Source organism: Linepithema humile, chromosome 7, assembly GCF_040581485.1.
Source record: "Linepithema humile isolate Giens D197 chromosome 7, Lhum_UNIL_v1.0, whole genome shotgun sequence".
NCBI classification, from domain to species: domain Eukaryota; kingdom Metazoa; phylum Arthropoda; class Insecta; order Hymenoptera; family Formicidae; genus Linepithema; species Linepithema humile.
Genome location: NC_090134.1, coordinates 8810787 through 8828928, shown reverse-complemented (window position 1 = coordinate 8828928; position 18142 = coordinate 8810787). Strand labels below are relative to the sequence as shown.

At 33.5% G+C, this 18142-nt stretch overlaps 3 protein-coding genes across 6 annotated transcripts in view; 1 reads left to right on the top strand and 2 right to left on the bottom strand.

The window, feature by feature from the left end:
* Positions 1-5963, top strand: part of Cda5 (Chitin deacetylase-like 5) — a 43439-nt gene extending 37476 nt beyond the window's left edge. Inside the window, exons 13-17 of one of the 2 annotated variants that reach the window (XM_012373236.2) lie at positions 1802-2027; positions 2856-2985; positions 3159-3466; positions 3733-3931; positions 4315-5963. In XM_012373236.2, coding sequence (XP_012228659.1) covers positions 1802-2027; positions 2856-2985; positions 3159-3466; positions 3733-3931; positions 4315-4479 — 1028 coding nt within the window. In that variant the 3' untranslated portion in view covers positions 4480-5963. Of the gene's footprint in view, positions 1-588; positions 815-1801; positions 2028-2855; positions 2986-3158; positions 3467-3732; positions 3932-4314 lie in introns of both variants that reach the window. The other variant, XM_067359974.1, reaches the window with a different exon arrangement.
* Positions 5964-6145: 182 nt separating this feature from the next.
* LOC137001305 (adenylate cyclase type 10-like) lies at positions 6146-11747 on the bottom strand. Of its 3 annotated transcripts, XM_067359972.1 has the most exons (14): positions 11611-11747; positions 11381-11536; positions 10983-11182; positions 10581-10776; positions 10305-10508; positions 9771-9959; positions 8673-8911; positions 7934-8190; positions 7740-7860; positions 7412-7592; positions 7210-7294; positions 6884-6983; positions 6480-6761; positions 6146-6335 (listed from the first exon to the last, which is right to left on the bottom strand). In XM_067359972.1, exons 1-14 carry the CDS (start codon positions 11723-11725, stop codon positions 6180-6182), a joined length of 2481 nt encoding a protein of 826 aa, XP_067216073.1. In that variant the 5' UTR covers positions 11726-11747; the 3' UTR covers positions 6146-6179. The 3 variants fall into 3 exon arrangements, with proteins under 3 accessions (XP_067216073.1, XP_067216072.1, XP_067216074.1); XM_067359971.1 differs by having other exon boundaries at positions 10305-10776; XM_067359973.1 differs by lacking the exon at positions 11381-11536 and having other exon boundaries at positions 10305-10776; positions 11611-11743.
* Positions 11748-11863: 116 nt separating this feature from the next.
* Positions 11864-18103, bottom strand: LOC105675666 (adenylate cyclase type 10-like). The gene is made up of 16 exons (XM_067359969.1): positions 17676-18103; positions 17443-17581; positions 17214-17351; positions 16863-16997; positions 16435-16646; positions 16006-16240; positions 15820-15899; positions 15584-15720; positions 15099-15313; positions 14763-14869; positions 14221-14345; positions 13698-13839; positions 13320-13463; positions 12732-12938; positions 12361-12635; positions 11864-12209 (listed from the first exon to the last, which is right to left on the bottom strand). Exons 1-16 carry the CDS (start codon positions 17772-17774, stop codon positions 11864-11866), a joined length of 2736 nt encoding a protein of 911 aa, XP_067216070.1. The 5' UTR covers positions 17775-18103.
* Between the last annotated feature and the right edge of the window lie 39 nt (positions 18104-18142).

Sequence of the window (18142 nt, the reverse complement as noted above, 5' to 3'; positions counted from 1 at the left end):
CGGTCGATCGCATGCCGCGAATGTTAAGTTTGACGAACGGTTTAGACGCGTAGACGGTCTCTCTCTCTCTCTCTCTCGTCATGACTTTCTCCGATTCTCTAATGTTACATACATACCCGGCCGTTACACGGTACGCTCGAAAGTGAAACAGATCTACGCCCGATATACGCTCAGCTGCGTGCGTTGTTCTTCAAAATTCAGAAACAATTTGCAGAAAGAATGCGAAATACTCGGTTATTTTATTTAAATATAAAAACAAAAGAATGGAAATTTAAGTTTGTTATCGCTAGAATTAAAATAAGAATAGCTCCGCTATTGGGACTGAATTTATTTCGCTCTCCACTTTGCAGAATTAAAGATTTAATGTAGAGTCAAAATTTCGACTCGGGCCATGTTCTCATTTTCACAAAAGCATCGTCATGTTATAGCATCGTCAAGCATTATCGTAATAAATATCAATCTTGTTGATTTGAGTGAGCGATGGAAAGTCCAGCAGATCATTCATTAGTGCATTTATCTCAGAAACATGTTCGGCGTGTCGGTATCACAATTATATGATGAATTACACGAAGCAACTGTGACGTACAGGTGGCATTCCGTCCGAGCAGACGCCGCAGATCGTTCTGCTCACTTTCGACGACGCCGTGAACGATCTTAACAAACCTCTATACAGCGATCTGTTCGAAAATGGCCGTAAGAATCCGAACGGTTGCCCGATTACGGCAACCTTTTACGTCTCGCATGAATGGACAGACTATAGCCAAGTGCAAAATCTTTATGCGGACGGCCACGAAATGGCGTCACACACAGTCTCGTAAGTCGACATATCGCATCACACGCGGAAGCGCGAGCGCTGTTTCATTTAACATTCGGGCATTGCGCGCTATTTTTAACCAAAGTGGAAGAACGAAGCTCGCACTGACTCGTCATTATCGTCTTTCCATTGACTGCGTGCGCGCGTTTTAACGCCTGATTTCTACTGTCGTCGCTTGCGCTACTTGACCGCCTTCTCGGACGACGTCTTGAGCGGTCTCGAGTTCACTTTTTCTGCGAGGGATCCTCCAATTTCGCGCGATCAGACAAATTTCACTGTTTCAATCCTGGGAGACTTCAACTTTTCAAACATTGAATTCCTTAAATTTCTTTATCCTCAAGTATCTTAAATAAGAATAACTCAATTAAGTTTAATTCTTAGAGGTAGATGAAAAATCGCTCGAAAGAACCGCTCTTGCAAACACTTAACCGCCTATTTCAGAAATTAAGCAGCAACGTATAATTAGAGGATCCCCCGTTGAGATTGATTAAAAACACAAATTATCGTATTCACCCAGTGAAACCGCAAGTGTATCTTTATCAAATAAGAAATCAACGGATCTCTCGGATGAGGGATCACAAAGTTTGATAGTAACACGTCGTAAACCGCGGTTTCACTAGGTGCGTGCGATACTTGTGTCGTATACTAATGACGCATGTACTAACTTCTCTCTTGTTTTCTGTCTCTTTCTCTCTCTCTCTCTCTGTCTCGTTCTTTCTCTCTTTTCACACTTCATCGTGCTCCTCATTCCCATCACGCGCTATTCTAATTGGTACATCTTCACACATACACATCACATGTAAAAAAAAAAAAAAAAAAAACGCTCGAAAAAACTCGTACCAATTATTCACATCGGCAAAAACAATTTCTCACACACAACACACATTCGAATACGATCTCGAACGCGTGTCCCAATTTTCCTTCCGTGCGCCCGCTTGCCTCCTCCGTGCTGTCTCCGATCCTGAACGCAACCCCGATACGAAACAGGTGACTACTTGCCGGAAGAAATACCGCAAATTGTTCTCCTGACCTTTGACGATTCCGTGAACGACTTGAACAAGGGTCTCTACGCCGACCTGTTCGAGAAGGGACGGAAGAACCCCAACGGATGTCCCATCTCGGCCACGTTCTACGTGTCCCACGAGTGGACCGACTACAGCCAAGTTCAAAATCTCTATGCCTCGGGCCACGAGATTGCTTCCCACACGGTCTCGTAAGTAGCTGCAGTTCTCATACGAACTTCTCGTGTCGATCGGAGAAAATCATCGCCGTGCGAAATAATGAAATTTTTATCCGCATTCTATTGAAAAAAACTTTACGATATATTATTTAGTTTTTTTTGCAATTAACTGTATCGATGGCTAATTAAATATCCCGAATCAAACTGTTCCTTCATGCGCGTTCTGATCTATATTAATGATAATATCAGTGAAATGTACAACAGCTAATGAATGAGATTTCCAATTATTCTTGCCCTTGAATCGTTGTGAAATCATGTTTATATGACAATCACTTGTATCATCAGCGTACTAATACCACGCGGATGGAAATTAATAATGATCATTAAAGATATCAAACTGTAATCATTTATTTTTGAAGTGACATTTGGTGTGGCAGTTAACGCTAGCTTGTGTCGCTGATGAAGGAGTTAACAAATCATACGATAACTATCGCTTGTTGGATCAAAATCGCTTTCGCTTCTCACGCAACATCGAATAATTAAGGAATGTGACGACACACGTTCGGAGATTTTTATCCGATCTTATTGAATCTGCGGGATCCAAAAGATCTACTTTTGGTTACGAAATATTTTCTACACTTTTAGACAAAAATGAAAAGAAGTAGCTTAAAGTTTCTCGTTTTACTTTCTGGAAACAAGGAACTTTTTTACGCGATGCAATTATTTTTATTTTTTTTTTCGATGTGTATGCATTAAAAAAGGAAAATAATTCCAGCGTGTATCGTTAGCTACTTTAGAATCGGTGAGAATTGACTTTTCACAGCTCGAATAATCGACACGCCAATTGATTTTCACAAACAGGCACAGTTTCGGCGAACAGTTTTCGGCGCGAAAGTGGGGACGAGAGGTTGCTGGGCAGCGAGAAATTCTGGCCGCATACGGAGGCGTCAAACTAGAAGATGTTAGAGGAATGAGGGCTCCCTTCTTATCGGTAATGAGTACTTTTATGCAAAAGATATCGCACGAAAGATATACGATGACGATCCTCCTCCCAAAATCATTTCTATCAAAACTGCCTGCTTCGAGCGATTTATAATTCAGGATTTTATTGCACTTAATTAATCGCCACGTAAGAATCTACTAAGCATTACTCCCGTGGCGTAGGTCGGAGGAAACAATATGTTCAAAATGCTCTGGGACACGAACTTCACGTACGATTCGTCCATGCCCATTTATGAGAACCGACCACCTAGCTGGCCATATACATTGGACTACAAGCTGTTCCACGACTGCATGATACCACCCTGTCCCACGAGATCCTATCCGGGATTGTGGGAAGTTCCTATGGTAATGTGGCAAGATCTCAATGGAGGTAGATGCTCCATGGGAGATGCCTGCAGTAACCCACCGACTCCGGACGGCGTATACAAGATGCTTATTAAGAACTTCGAGCGGCATTACACGACTAACAGGTTAGTAAATTAGTTTGCATCCACGAACGCAATTGTTCAGAGAACAACAATCGATGAATCGTGAACATCCACATCTCGATGTTTCTCTTTCTTTTTAATTTTACTTTTAAATCTCGTCGCTTGTATAAAACGACATATGACATTTAACAAATTTTTTTAATTGAGATACATTAATTATTGATTGATGAAAGATGCTCGTGAGTTCGATAGGGCGCGAGAAATTGACCTGTTTTGAAAAAAATACGAAATTTGATTGCATTTTCTAGGGCGCCCTTCGGTCTGTTCTATCATGCCGCATGGTTTACACAACCGCATCATAAAGAGGGCTTTATATCATTTCTTGATACCATCGTCGCGATGGACGACGTATGGATAATCACCAATTGGCAGGCATTACAATGGATCAGGAACCCGACACCACTGTCTCTTTTGAGCACGTTCGAACCTTTTGGATGCCATTATCCTGTAAGACTTCTTGTTAACTCTACTTTTAGAATAAGACTTTAATACGAAAGGAAAAAACCAAAAAAAAATTTTTAGAAGAGAATTAAAAAAATACTGAATGCATAGAATTCAAAATAAATTGAATGCAAGAAAGCTGACTTTCTTTCGTATTTTACAAATAATTTGCTCAATTCTTCAATTAATTAAAGTATGTGAGATAATTGCTATTACAAAATAGTTAAATATTATTCTTGAAACCAATTATTCAAATTATATTAATTAATTTTGCGATTTTGAAAATCTTTTTTTAATAATAACGATGATGTTTGAGAGAAAAAATTCATTCTTATGCGCAATATCTTACAGCTTAAGTATTTTGTCACATCACGTGAATATGTACGCAGGATCGACCCAAGAGATGCAACAATGCGAAAGTCTGTAATCTTTGGCACAAGAGCGGCGTGAGATACATGAAGACTTGTCAAGCATGCCCGGATATTTATCCCTGGACAGGCAAGACCGGTATACGTAGCAGTCGCATCGACAACGAAGTCGACGCCCATGAATGAACCGTGTAGAAGAAAGCTTCAATCATCGTTGCGATCGGGAAATATCCCGTCGAACGAGCAGCAAATTTGAACAACGCAAACGTCTAAAAGATGCCAGAGATCTAAAAGAGTCCCTAAATATTACGAAAGTTTCTTGGACATCTGAAAGGTATACTAATATTTCACAGCTATCTTTTAAGTATTTAAAAAACACTCAAATCTGTCAGACGTGCTTAACGCACCTTTTAGACATTTTTTTATATACATTTTTTGGACTTTTGAGTTGTTTAGAAATGCGATAGCGCGCGAAGGGAGACACTCTTCTGTTCGGATAAGTAATTTCAAGTATTACACGCGCGTGTCCAGCGGACAAATTCGGGCCGAGTACGTCGATGCAAGTCCTTTTTTATATTGAAAAGAATAGAAAATTCTCCTTTACGCCAGATCATTATTCGAAATAATTAAGATATCGTTATATATTCGCCAAGATATCGTTATATATTGTAACCAAGCAGAAACCCGATAGACGGGATCTGTTTTATATTTGTGAATTCGATCGGCTACGATTATTATCTAGCTATACAAAATACGCACTTCAATTCTCGAAAAATCATTGAAACGCAAAAACATCTACGACCGAACATTATTAGCAAGCACCTTAAGTAAAGGATTTTAAAAAACAATATGTATTTTCTATAACCTAGAGAATAGTATTAATTACAATGAAAATGATAGTAATATTAATTAATAATGATAATTGATGATAGTAATAATAGTAATTTTTTTCTGTGATACAGAGCCATATTCAATTGATTAGAAAAGCAAAAAGAAAAAAAATATTTAACACATAAAGAAGCAGTTTATGTGAACTATTTGTTTAATGAAAATTTTGTCAATTTCTTATAATTATTAATCGTGACTCGGCTAATGTTGTCACAATAGTGTCGATGTTAGTCGATGTAGGAAACAAAGTGGTTTGAATTGGAGAACAATACACAGGCGTATAGGTTACGGAATTAAACTTATTAAAATTAAATTTATTTAATTAAAATTAAATTTATTTAATTAAAATTAAATATTATATAGCAATAAGATCGCGCGTGTAAGGTCGTACGGAGAATAATTAAAACTTACTTTACTTTCTTTCGTCTGTCTCTTTAAAAGTCGGAAAGAAAATTGATCGAAAAATTTAATCGATCGAGCAGCACGTCTTTCTTTCCGCTTTTCTTGTGTTCTCCCTTCATTTTTTCTTTTTCATAATTCTTCTTTTCTCTTTCTTCCTTTCTATCTCGAATACCGTAAACATCCTTGGCGTACTCGGCCAAATTCGGCCAAATAGAGCAATTAATTAAATCGCAATACGTAATAATTAATCGTCGAGATTTAAGTGTAACTGCCGGAGATCATCGTATTTAAGCAGACTTGCGACGATTTCGTTGCGATCGAGATTCTTCACGCTCGGAGATCATTGGAAAAAAAAAAGGAAAGAACTGAGAAGATTTCATCTTGATAAAATATCATGCGCACGAGGGGATCGTCGTGTTTATTCTCGTAGAAATGTAATATGCCTTTAATAAATAAATATTTCGCTATAATATTTATTTTCGCTTTTCAACCAACATCCATAAAGTTAATCATTGTTTGAAAACTAGACATTGCAACAGATCGGCATATAGTGATAACGATATGATAATAGATAAGATATATTTTCGTATTTTCGGCTATAAATATGAATCAGGCGTCGGTAAAGAATAAAGAATAGTGGACCAGATGTCGATGTTAAAGTCACGAATGTACTGCCAAGCCACAATATCTGCGGATCCAATGTATTCCAACCAGTATCGCGCCATATTATTATAAATTTTCTTTTTCCACGTCTGCATAATCAGAAATTTGCGAATTGTTTATTAGTTGTCAATTATATACCGCCATTGCAAAACCATTAAGTAATTAAATTAAAGGTTTAATTAATTTTATCCTATTTTACTAGCTGAATAAAGGAGATTTGAAATCAAGCTTACCCTTCTATTCTGCATGATCCATGCCATTATCAGTTTGTTTCCTTGCGAGGTCGCGAATTTCTGCGCTTCATGCAAATAGTGTTGCGTAGTCGATTTGCGACCTCGAAGAACATTCAAGTATGCCATCAGCAGATAGAAATGCGGTTTTACAATCATTGTCTTATTAGAAACGTTCTTCAGACATTTGATAACTTTGTAAATATCTTCAATCAGATCGAGCAGCTGATTTGAATGCTTTATATTAATGTGACGCAGCAATGTTAACAAATAATATTCAAGCCTCTGTAAATGATGCATTTTAAGGCGTAAAGTTTTTTTACACTCCATAATAGAATTGTCTCTCAAATCATATATATATAACAAAAAAAAAAAAAATGTAAAAGCTCAAAACTTTACCGACATACTTTACTACAAGAGAAAATTCGGGAAAAGTGATCCCAGCTAATATCCTTCGTGTATTCTTCCGTTCTGTGCTCAAATGCATTAACCGTAACGGTATATCCCCTATATTATTGCATCTTTCAATTAGCAACAATTAAATCGTGATATATCAAATAATACCTTAGACATCATTTTTAATCGTGCAAAGATAAAAAAAGAGAAATAAATAGTTCGAAATTAAAAGTTATTTTCGAACTACGCGATACAATCCAAACACAACTTTTCATTGAATATAGTTTTTTTACTTCTGCACGATAAAAGCGGAATAGGAGAGTTATTGAGTGCTCACATTCTAAGTTGATATATACCCAGGCATATCGATAAACGGTACAAACTTTCTGGATCACGCCATACGTATGATTTCGACTTATGAACTGCATAATCATATTTAAGCATTTAAACGGTTTTACGCATAGCTTCGCATACAAAACACATCTCATAAATAATTCTTTAGAAATTCTAACACGTACTTAGAAAGCTGCGTTTCTTACCTATATTCATATAATAGTTATAAGACGTCTGATATGATTCCAGTACTATTCCCGCGTCCAGTATGAATTCTAAAGAAAGAGCGTAATACCATGTCTTGGATGACAAGTCTACGTCGTCCTCTGCTAGAAAGTACAACTCTCGCATCAGATCGACAGCCTCGTTAATACGTTTGGTCCATAGCTGATTAAATTATCGGACGGAAAAGAATGAAGCATGTATAAAACGGAAAAGCATATACTAATCGACATAAAAGATTGATTAATTAATATAAATCAATATTTAAATTACTTTATATAATTTAATTTATGTTAAAATTTAAAACAATACCATTATCTGAATTAACGACGGCATAATATTTAGCATCACTTTATCATGATGGAACGCTCCGCATATTTTCAGCACTTTGACGCCCATATCTACAGCTTCTTCTAATTCACCTCTTAATGCTCTGTTTTCACGTATTCAGATAGATTAAGTCAGAATACGATTTTTTGTACAAATTTTGAAGCGTTAAATTATACCTAATTTGATACATTGTTAGATAGATATTGGCCACCATTACTAGTTCTTCAACGTCATTCCAGTTGAATTTTTTGTTTATTACAGTCAGCATCGATCTCTCAATATGTCGTATCAACTTAATATTTTTAGTACGATGCAACACTCGAACCGTCACGAGATATATTTTGCCTTTCTCTAGAAAACTGTCGAAATATAAAAATGCGAGCTTGAAACTTCTCAAGGCAAATAACTGCGCTATCTTTAATTTGTCTTCCATCTACAAATTATGGAATTTATCGTATCTCGATTTATCTTAAAATTTTATCAATACTTAGTCAATAATTTTGGATATATTGAATGTCTCTGTAATTCATATTTAATTAAAATTACGTTTAGATAAAATCCATTTAAAATTGTACCGAGAAAAAAATTATCTTGTTTTGTTGTGAAACTCAATTGCTTTCAAAGGAAGTAAAAGCATTTATAATTCAAACATTATTTATTAATCTTTTGGCTTATATTTAAAAAAAAGTATATTTTAAAAAGATAAAGAAATACATAAATAAAATAGTGTAATATGAAATACTCTGTATTGATGCAAATAATCTGCCGTCTTTTTTATTAAGAAAAATACTTGAAAATTATGTAATATGTATCTTTATTTGGATTTTTTTGTCTTACTATACAAAGACGACACATTTTCTGAATCAATCTGATAAATTACGTTATTAATCTACTAAATCGATCGAATAAATTTACCAGGTACATAACGCAAACTCGCCGCATGTATGACGCAAGTTCCAAATTTTTCACAGCGAGTTGTCTCGGCCTATTATTAACCGTATAACGAGGAAGATTTTGCAATCTGTAATACATTTTCAATTTTATGTTATAACAGGCGGCTTTGTTCGTTTTGGGTGGAGTACCTCGCAATTTCATTGCCTCTGTATAACACTTTTTAGCCTCCGCGTAATTTCCCAGTTCACTGTATGCATCGCCTGAAAAAGATATGATTAATTCTTAACGATATAATAACGACATTCCAAATGTCGAATGAAAGAAAAGAGATACAAAATATAATTGCTGCAATATTAAATATATTTGTTCTTCGGCGTGGATCGATTAATATTGTGTGTCTGAATGTGAATAATTTTCTTGTTTGTGTGAATGTGTGTCGCGCGCACTATTAATTTAAAATAACACACACACATACATACAACAAATCACTCACATTTAGACATCCAAACGCTCAACATTAACTGATTTACATACAAAAATCACTGTCTATCCAATCGATAGCATAAAGTAAAATATATTTAATATTATAACACACATACATCACACACATGTACAAAATCCATCAAGCAATCTCCCAATAGCGTACATTCGCGTCCGTTCGACAACCTGACAACCAACATACTGACCAACACTGACCTCGGAGTTATCTTTCCTATTTATACTACTTCGCAATTTTCCTCACTCGCGAAGATTGAAATTTCTCAGTCACAGTATCAAAATATGACGTCACGCATTCCAGCTTAAATTTCAAACTTTATTATTGATCAAAATTCCAATGCCCGTGTATCAAAATACAATGCGTGAATCGAACAACAAGAAGAGGGAGAGAGAAGAAAAGAAAAATAAAACAAAAACTTATTTATTTATCCAAGAGATACATTGTTGTTCTGATAATTTCAATAGCGGAATAAAGAAAAAAGTATGGTTTAAATTGAAGAAAATACGTCAAAACAAATGCATATCAACTAAAACTTCTTATATAAACTTGCTTATATAAAATTTCAGAAACTCCTTTGCGCTCTAGAAATAAACAATACGAAATAATCTGCAAATATATACCTGTTAGAGCTAGAATGATTCCTTTATTCGTGATAATGTTCTCGTGATCACCTATTCGCGCGCTCGTTTCGGCAGCCTCGTTTTTTTCAGCGGCAATTAAAAGAAGTTTGACGGCGTAAAGTGATTGCGCAGTTTGTATCAGTCCGCTACTGTACTCCAAAAGAAAATTAATCACTTCATCAGTATCTCCTAAATCAATATTCATAATTATAGCGTGTTTCCTGGCATAGAATTATGTCTAAAAGTGAATAATACGACGGTAGTCTAGAAATTAAAGATACAAATGCAATATAAATTGAAGGAAAATATTTATTTATTACAAAATCAAGTAAAAATATTCTTAATATATACATTTAGTTACTTTTCTACAAAGATCATCTCAAGATCTGTTTCTTTTATAATGATAATATTGAGAAATGTATATATTAATAATGTTTCTTCCCAATTCTGTAATAAATTTTTCTTTTTGTTTTATTGCGTTTGTATTTTCTATCTTCGTATTTTAATTCACAGTAATAAAACTTATAATTTTACCACTCTGCTCAATATGCTTGTGCAATTTCCAAAAAAGATAACTAATGATACTGTCGCATTGACAATCACGATAATCGATGTGGCTAAATTCTTCTAAATGACTTAAAGGTTCTTCCGTCGCTTTCGGAGCAATGCTCGTTTGTCGTTTCCAAAATTTTAGCGACTCACTTGTTATGCTTTCTTTACTTCCTTGATTTTTCGAAACTATTGTAAAAATATATAATAAAATGATGAATTTTGAAGCAGTAAATGGATTATGATAGCGTGCTGCGCAACCTTTTTCTTCTGCGTTATCCAGATGTGTTGGCATGATGGATACTCTACGAGTAACAGTAGGTTCTTGTTTCTTCGCCGCGACAATTCTTCTCGCAAAAAATATACTTCGTCTTTTACTCGATTTATCATTTTGATCTCCGATATATGTTCGCTTACGACCCATTGATATTTGGGAAATTTCTACGCTATCTTCTTTCTGAAAAAAAAAATATCTTATCTCTCTCTCTCTCATCCTTTCTTCTTTTTCTTGTCGCAAATGTCAATAAAGATTCAAATTCGCCAGATCTAAATAAATCTTTTGTTATTGTTGAATTTATTTAAAAAAATTAATCAATCAAAAGATGTTTAATCTTTTCGTGAAAATATTTTGGACATTTTAATTGTTCTTCATAATTATTTAACCTCCACTATTATATCCTTGCTGGGAATTCTCAAAAATCTACCGCCATCGCAGCAATTGCATTTTTGAGCATCCCGGCTGTATATTCTAACTGCTCTCGCGTGATGCTCTTTCCTTTCCTCATTTGATTGCATGTCATATATTAAGTTGTAAAATAAAGTATATTTGAACTCCAATATCTTACATTGACCAGGAGCAGATTCTAAAATAAAAATGTAGTGTTAACAATGAGCGATTATTTAGAAAATCGACTGTAAGCTAAATCTCAGCTCTAATTTTATTGCAATTTCTTTCCGTTTTCGTAATTTTTTTACAATATCCACTCGGCTTTTTTGCTAATAATTTTATAAAATGCCTTTTTTTTAAGATATGTTAAATATTAATTTTTAGTTAAACTGACGTTGTGAAAGATTGCAATGGCAAAACTGCAAATGGTGCATATCAGAAAACGTGCTTCGCTTCTTATCTATACAAAAGATAAGAATGTCAGTGCGAAAGTCTCGTCGCTGAAGTGCAGCGCATTCTAATATACGTATTCGGAACATCTGTGAAATGGCTGCAAATTTATATAAAATTTATACAATGTGCAATTCAAGCTATATGTAATTAAAATCACTTTGAAAAATTCACCGTTAGTGGTGTGCGGTGGAATTTCATTGAGCATTACATTTTGTAGCGCATTTCGCTTAAATACCAAGCCTAATGTAGCAGCACAAGTAATTAAACTTTGCTCATACGGATTCATTCCGTTGTAGATTTCCCTTACCAATTCTGTATCAAATAAAATTTTCGATTACAAAATTAAATAGAAGACTTATTTCACATGTTCGCCACGATTGCAAAAGCCGCGAGGTGTCTGAGAAAAGTAATGAGATGAAATTTCTCAAGAACTAGCGCTGCATGTAAGTATGTGTTCCATTAACGTGTCAACGAGATGCCAAAATTTGCCTTTTAGACTGCGATTTGTGTCGAACATTTTGAAATAATTGCCGCTCATGACACAGACGTTCAAATGGCTCATCTGTGACCAGGTGGAAGGTGGCGCAAGTTCTTCCGGTGTTAAATCAATCGGCAGCTTCGTTACCAAAGAGGCGTCTGGAAAAATGAGATCGTGCTGTTTCGCCTCGTTAGGCGATATCTCGATGAAAGCCAAACTGTTATTCTGAAGAAGTAACGTTAAGTACAACTCGCACCATCCAATGTAACCGTCTTTACGTTTCTGTAAAACCCTAACAAAAATTGTATTCTCATTTAAGGAAACTTCGAAGCTACACTGAATTAATTCCAAATTTTGCTTACACTCTAACGCAAAATTCCAAACTGCAAATATAATGTATTATCGTAGCACGTTAGCTGTATAAAAACAAGAGGTAGCAGTACCTGCTTAATGTTCTGGGTATAGCGAGAACATTTAAAAACTGACACGTGAGTGCCGGAAGCAGATCTACATTAAGGCCGAGCAATATACGTTGCTTTATCCTACTGTCTTTGCAAATGTCCGTTTTTGCCTGAGATAAATCTTCCCCGGAATTTATCTTTAACATCGTCATCGCCACCATGACATTATCATTGTCAAGAGCGGATGACAAAAATTGCCAGGATGTATAGTCTATATGCTGAACGTCGTCGAGCAAAATACAGATTTTAGTTTTCAGCTATAATAAATAATTATGTTTCGAGGCATAAATCGTTTAAAGACAACATCTTAAATCTCGTTAATTTGAGATAATAACAATATATAATGGTATTACCTGCTTGAGTATTGTTTTGAAAATATTAATAGTTTTCACGTGACGTTGCCACTCAGAGTCCGAGCAGTAGGTGTGAGAAAGTGGAAAACGAACTCTCAGCAAGGTATTAAGATAGCAGAAGTCTTCTAAAGCAAGAACATCGCCTAATTTGAGAAGTAATGCTTTTTGACGTTCTTCGACCGTGTCACTATCATCGGCTTGAAATAGCTACGATGAGAAAATTTGATTTATTGATTTGACAGAGGTTTGATATTATTGATTGATGAAATAATTTATCTCTCTGTCGCAAAACACTAAATAGAATTTAAAAATTCATGAAGATTTATTGTGATTACAAAAATTGGATCTCTTATTTTAAAAATCGGAGGATATTTGATTTTTTTAAATTTTGCATATACTAACATTAAACGATTTTAATATTTAAATAAATTGAAAAATTAAGATAAATAGTATAAAAAATGTAGACAAATATTTAAATATATTTCAAAAATTAAAAATTTATGTAAGTTTAAAGAAAAAATTCCTATTAATTTTTTATCCCCATTTTTACAAGTTTACTGATTAAAAAATAAATCAAACATTTCGTGCCTGCAGAATAATGTGATATATAACTGCATAAGCCTTGTCCGCATATGTCACATGAAGGGAAAGTTTGATTAGTTGTATTTGTCTGTTACAAACACTCATGGCAAAAGAATCTAAAAGTCTTGATTTTCCTGATCTTTCTCTACCCTAAACAAACAATTAATTTTATAAGGCAAAACAAATGTAATAATAAGTGCAGCCATATGAAACAATAAAGTTGTAGAAATTAGAATTTATTGTTTTTAAAACAATAAAATTATATTTATATGGAAAGATACTATGATTTTTGATAATTATACTATCATAAAATTATACATTAGAGCAATTAATTATTATAAATCGTTGATAATGACTACATTATATGAATTCGAAGGATCAAACCTCGATTAACAATCCAGAATAATGCCGATTTGCTACTCCAATTTCGTCTAAAATATCGTTAAAGCATTCCAATTCTTGCATCCTACCCAAAATAGGATAACAGTAGTCCAGTGACAAGGTTGCGTCGAAATCTTTTCTTATCCTAGTCGACCATCATAAGTGAACGAAATACATAATTTACATACCCGACGATTGAAGATCGAAAAGTAAGTCAAATTGATAGAATTATTAAATTTTTAAATTAAAATAGATGACTGTCATTCACACACACACACACACACACACACACACACACACACACACACACACACACACACACACACACACACACACACACACACACACACAAGTCAATCACTCTCTGAAGAAAACTGATGAAAACTTTTTCCGCAGCCAAATCTCGAATAAACACTCTCGTGCACGTCCACAGCATTCCGGCTACACCACACCGAACGTAAGCCACCGGATGCGATTATCAACATAATGTGATTAGAAAATGAAAAAGACAAATCAAAATACTCACGGCATATCGCCAAGATATTCGTAGACGTGATATTTTTCCAATTGATTCCATGTTCTCATGCCTCTAGAGCGAAATTGATTCTTGTTCAAATGGCTATGCAACACCGTATCATAGTCACAAGAAATCTGCAAAAATTTTGTAGTAACAATTGTGATTTTAATCATAAATATGTGAAGAAATATTTATATTGCCACAATTAACATAATTACGTTTTTATTCGTCTATAAAATTGTAATTCAGGCATTGATCGACCGAACTCAATGCTGTACTGATGCTGAAGAGATATGCTTTGAGTGATACGAATAATTTTAAACATAAGTTATGTCAAAAGAAAGATCAGTGTTTAAATTGACATAGTGTCAACTTTGTTATTTTTCAAACATACCGTGTATATCGCTAAATTTATTATAAATACTTCAAAGTGTTATAAAAATTATTTTTAATAAACAAAATTTTATAAGGCAAGATAATTATGAGTATCTTGAACAAATCGTAATTTAATTTAAATATAGATATGTAATAATAATCAAGCTGCTAATTACCTTATTGTAAGAAATATCCATTAATTTGATGGCTTTATTCACAGGTGGTCCGATAATCGCATAATATTTTCTAGCGATGTGTCCGATCACGCCACAGTAAGCCATTCCTAAAATTAAGTTGACAAAGTGGATACGTAATTATCACATATATATTGTTATTGTGATATTGAAACACAACGAATGAGTTATAGGTTGAGAATTACGTTTTTGAAATTCTTAACATAAATAAAGTACTTTTATGACAATCGTAATTCTTTTCAGAGAGATCCTTTACATAATTCAATGTAAGATATAATAGATTTATAACAGAAGGTCATTTATGTATGTATTATATACCTGTCGAAACGCCGACAAATGCGCTTCGAATTCCAACAATATTTCTTACTGCTTGCAGTACATGCATCGCGCAAATAATTCCGTTTTTACAAGTTTCATCGATCTTAAATTGATCTTCATCGTTAGATTGATGTATTCCAAATACGATGGAGAAAAAGATATTGCTATCGTGCAGGTTTACCATATTAATGCAACCTGCATATTGCGTGACTATGCTATATAAATATTATAAAAAGTCATTCTGTTATCATGCCAAACAATATGATAATTTTAATTGCTAAAAACAGCAATATGTTAATTAGAAGTAAAACGATAAATGTTTAAGATATATATTATCTCACAAATCTTTTCACTTTTATATACAAGTTAAATATAAAATTACTTTCAAAGTAAAATTAATGCTATTTGCAATTTATCATAATCACAGATGCAATAATAATTTTTAGAATAATATTTGTTAGCTGTAATTGACATCAGCGATATACCTGTGCAAAAGTAGAAAGCATTTATCGGTCAAACGGATTAATTCATTCTCGGAACATTTATTGGGAATAATATCGAGAAACATTACGGTAATTCGTCTGACATCCGCCAAATGTTTTAATGATTCATTCTTTTCAATCTATGAGAAATAAAAACTATTTATCAAATAATTCTAAAATACAGTTCATAGATTCTTTTCTATCACAAGTAAAATATGATAGTTTACGACAAACAGTACCTGCTGGACCACGGGTTTTATCAAGTAGCTTTTTAACAATGTGCCAAAATTCGGATTCGTCGCTGCTATCGTAGAAATTGCTGTTGGATATATTTCATGTAGAACAGCATATTTTTATATCGTTTCGAACAATATAAAAAACGAATAAATTAGTGAGATATGAAACAAACCGTACGTTTATTTTACCTGTAGGAACTTGCTGTTGCACTTTTTTAGCAAATGATATTTCGGAATACGCTTTGCTATTAATAGATAGTGCGCGTTTCCTATCAAATATTGATGGTTTGATAGAATTTGTTACAAGTTTTCTGTTTATAAATGTTTTATGATCTGAATTAATGTGAACCTGATTGTCAACTGAGTCATTTAAGGACATCGGTGTAATTAATTTTGTCTCCGACAGTTTTAACAGTTTTAATATCTAGAATTGAATTTTATTATGTAGAAATTGAGAAATTTCAATAAACATAAATGTCGAATGTAAATAATTGAATTTTCAATTCTTAATCTTTCTTCGATATGAATACACGTGATGAATAAGCAATGGCCAGTAAGCTACTAAATGTTACTTTCTGCAATAAAAAACTAAACTAAAGAATTGTAACTAAATTGTACCTTGATGTTATTTGCGTCTTTGATGACATATTCGTATTGACTCGGTGAACAATGTTGCCATGCGCTCAATGATAATACCAAATCACCTGGCATGGAAATTTTCTTGGCATGTTTTAACTCTTCAATCGGCAAACCAGACATCACAAAATGACGAGTTTCCTCGCTACCAATTATGGAGAACATTACTTCTCCAGCCGAAATCGTTATGTTCACTGTTAAAAAATTTGTGATAATGTTAAAATAAGATATATATTTTTTTATGTGTAAGAGTCTACTCTTTATATATAAAAGATTAAATAAAATGTATTTATTTCCTTTAAACTTACTACAAGTTCAGTTTCAAGTTTAATCATGTAGTTTTATTTCAGTTTATTTGTTGAAAATTTTATTTTACTTGAATTAATATTTTGAATTGTTGTAATAAATACCTTTAGAAGTTTCATGATCCTTTTTCAAAGCTGCTATACAGTTTTGTATATCCATCGCATGTACGATTACTTTTTGCACAACATTAAACATGAATTCGCCATCGTGTACTTTCCACATCGCTAATATCCCGTCAACTGTTTTCGATTTATTATTCACTTTAATATAAATTTTTATAAAGAAAGAAATAAATATAATCACATAGTTAGGAAAGTTGATGTAATGCAAGTTACAACGTAAGAGGAGAAGGAAAGAATAGAGAATTTTTTAATCGCGCGAAAAATAAGTCCCGGAAAAATAAAGAACTTCGAGAATATAAAGATTCAATCTATATATTTCCTAATCATTCTTACCTGAAAACTTCAGTACATCTCCATCACTGCAGTATATCTGGTTGACCATGATGTGGATGTAATTATTTAACAATGCAGTTAAGTCTAGACTTCCTCCGTTTTTGCCATAAAAGTATTTTTTAAACAACGATAAGAAATCTGTTATTAATTGTACGGTATTAAAAAAATATTTCAGTTTATTTCGTGGCAAAAGGATGTTCAAAATTTTCCTGAGGATATTACAACTAACCCGGAATATTTAAATACATTAAAGTAGCTTGAAAACTATGAAAACTTTTCTCCAACAGATCAGTTTTGTATATTAGCTCGTCAGGGACAAAAGTCGCCATAAGATGAATCTGTTCATCTACATTGCGCAAATTCAATACCTAAAACCAAATTACGATTGTTATATAAAGTTAATTACTTATAAAAGCACGTAATTGAGAAAAAATATCACTTCATAAGTAATTTCTATCTAACCTCTTTTAATGTCAAACTTTCCTTCTTAAAAATAGGACCGAACAAATCCGGTGTCCAAGCTGTGACAATGCTTTGTTCGTTTTTTGAATTATGAGCCATGCTAAACTATTTTTAAGAATGACTGTAACATAACTATTGTAATAAAACATAAATTATCTTCTTTACGCGATAAAAAAAATTAAGAAAATCACACGTTTATTTTATAAAATTGATAATATTGAACTTATCTGGCAAACATTAGCCTATCATTTATATGTGACATATGCGCGGTCGCGCACACACGTACATATCGATACCTTCAAATCCAAAATCATAACTAAAAAAATTTAATTTTACAGGAGACATTAAAAACTGCTTATAGCATATCCCAATTAATTTGTCAAACTTTGAATTTAAAATAATTTTAAGCTATTAATAAGTAAGTTTTCTTTGGGATTATTTCAAAAAATTTGATGCATAAAAATACT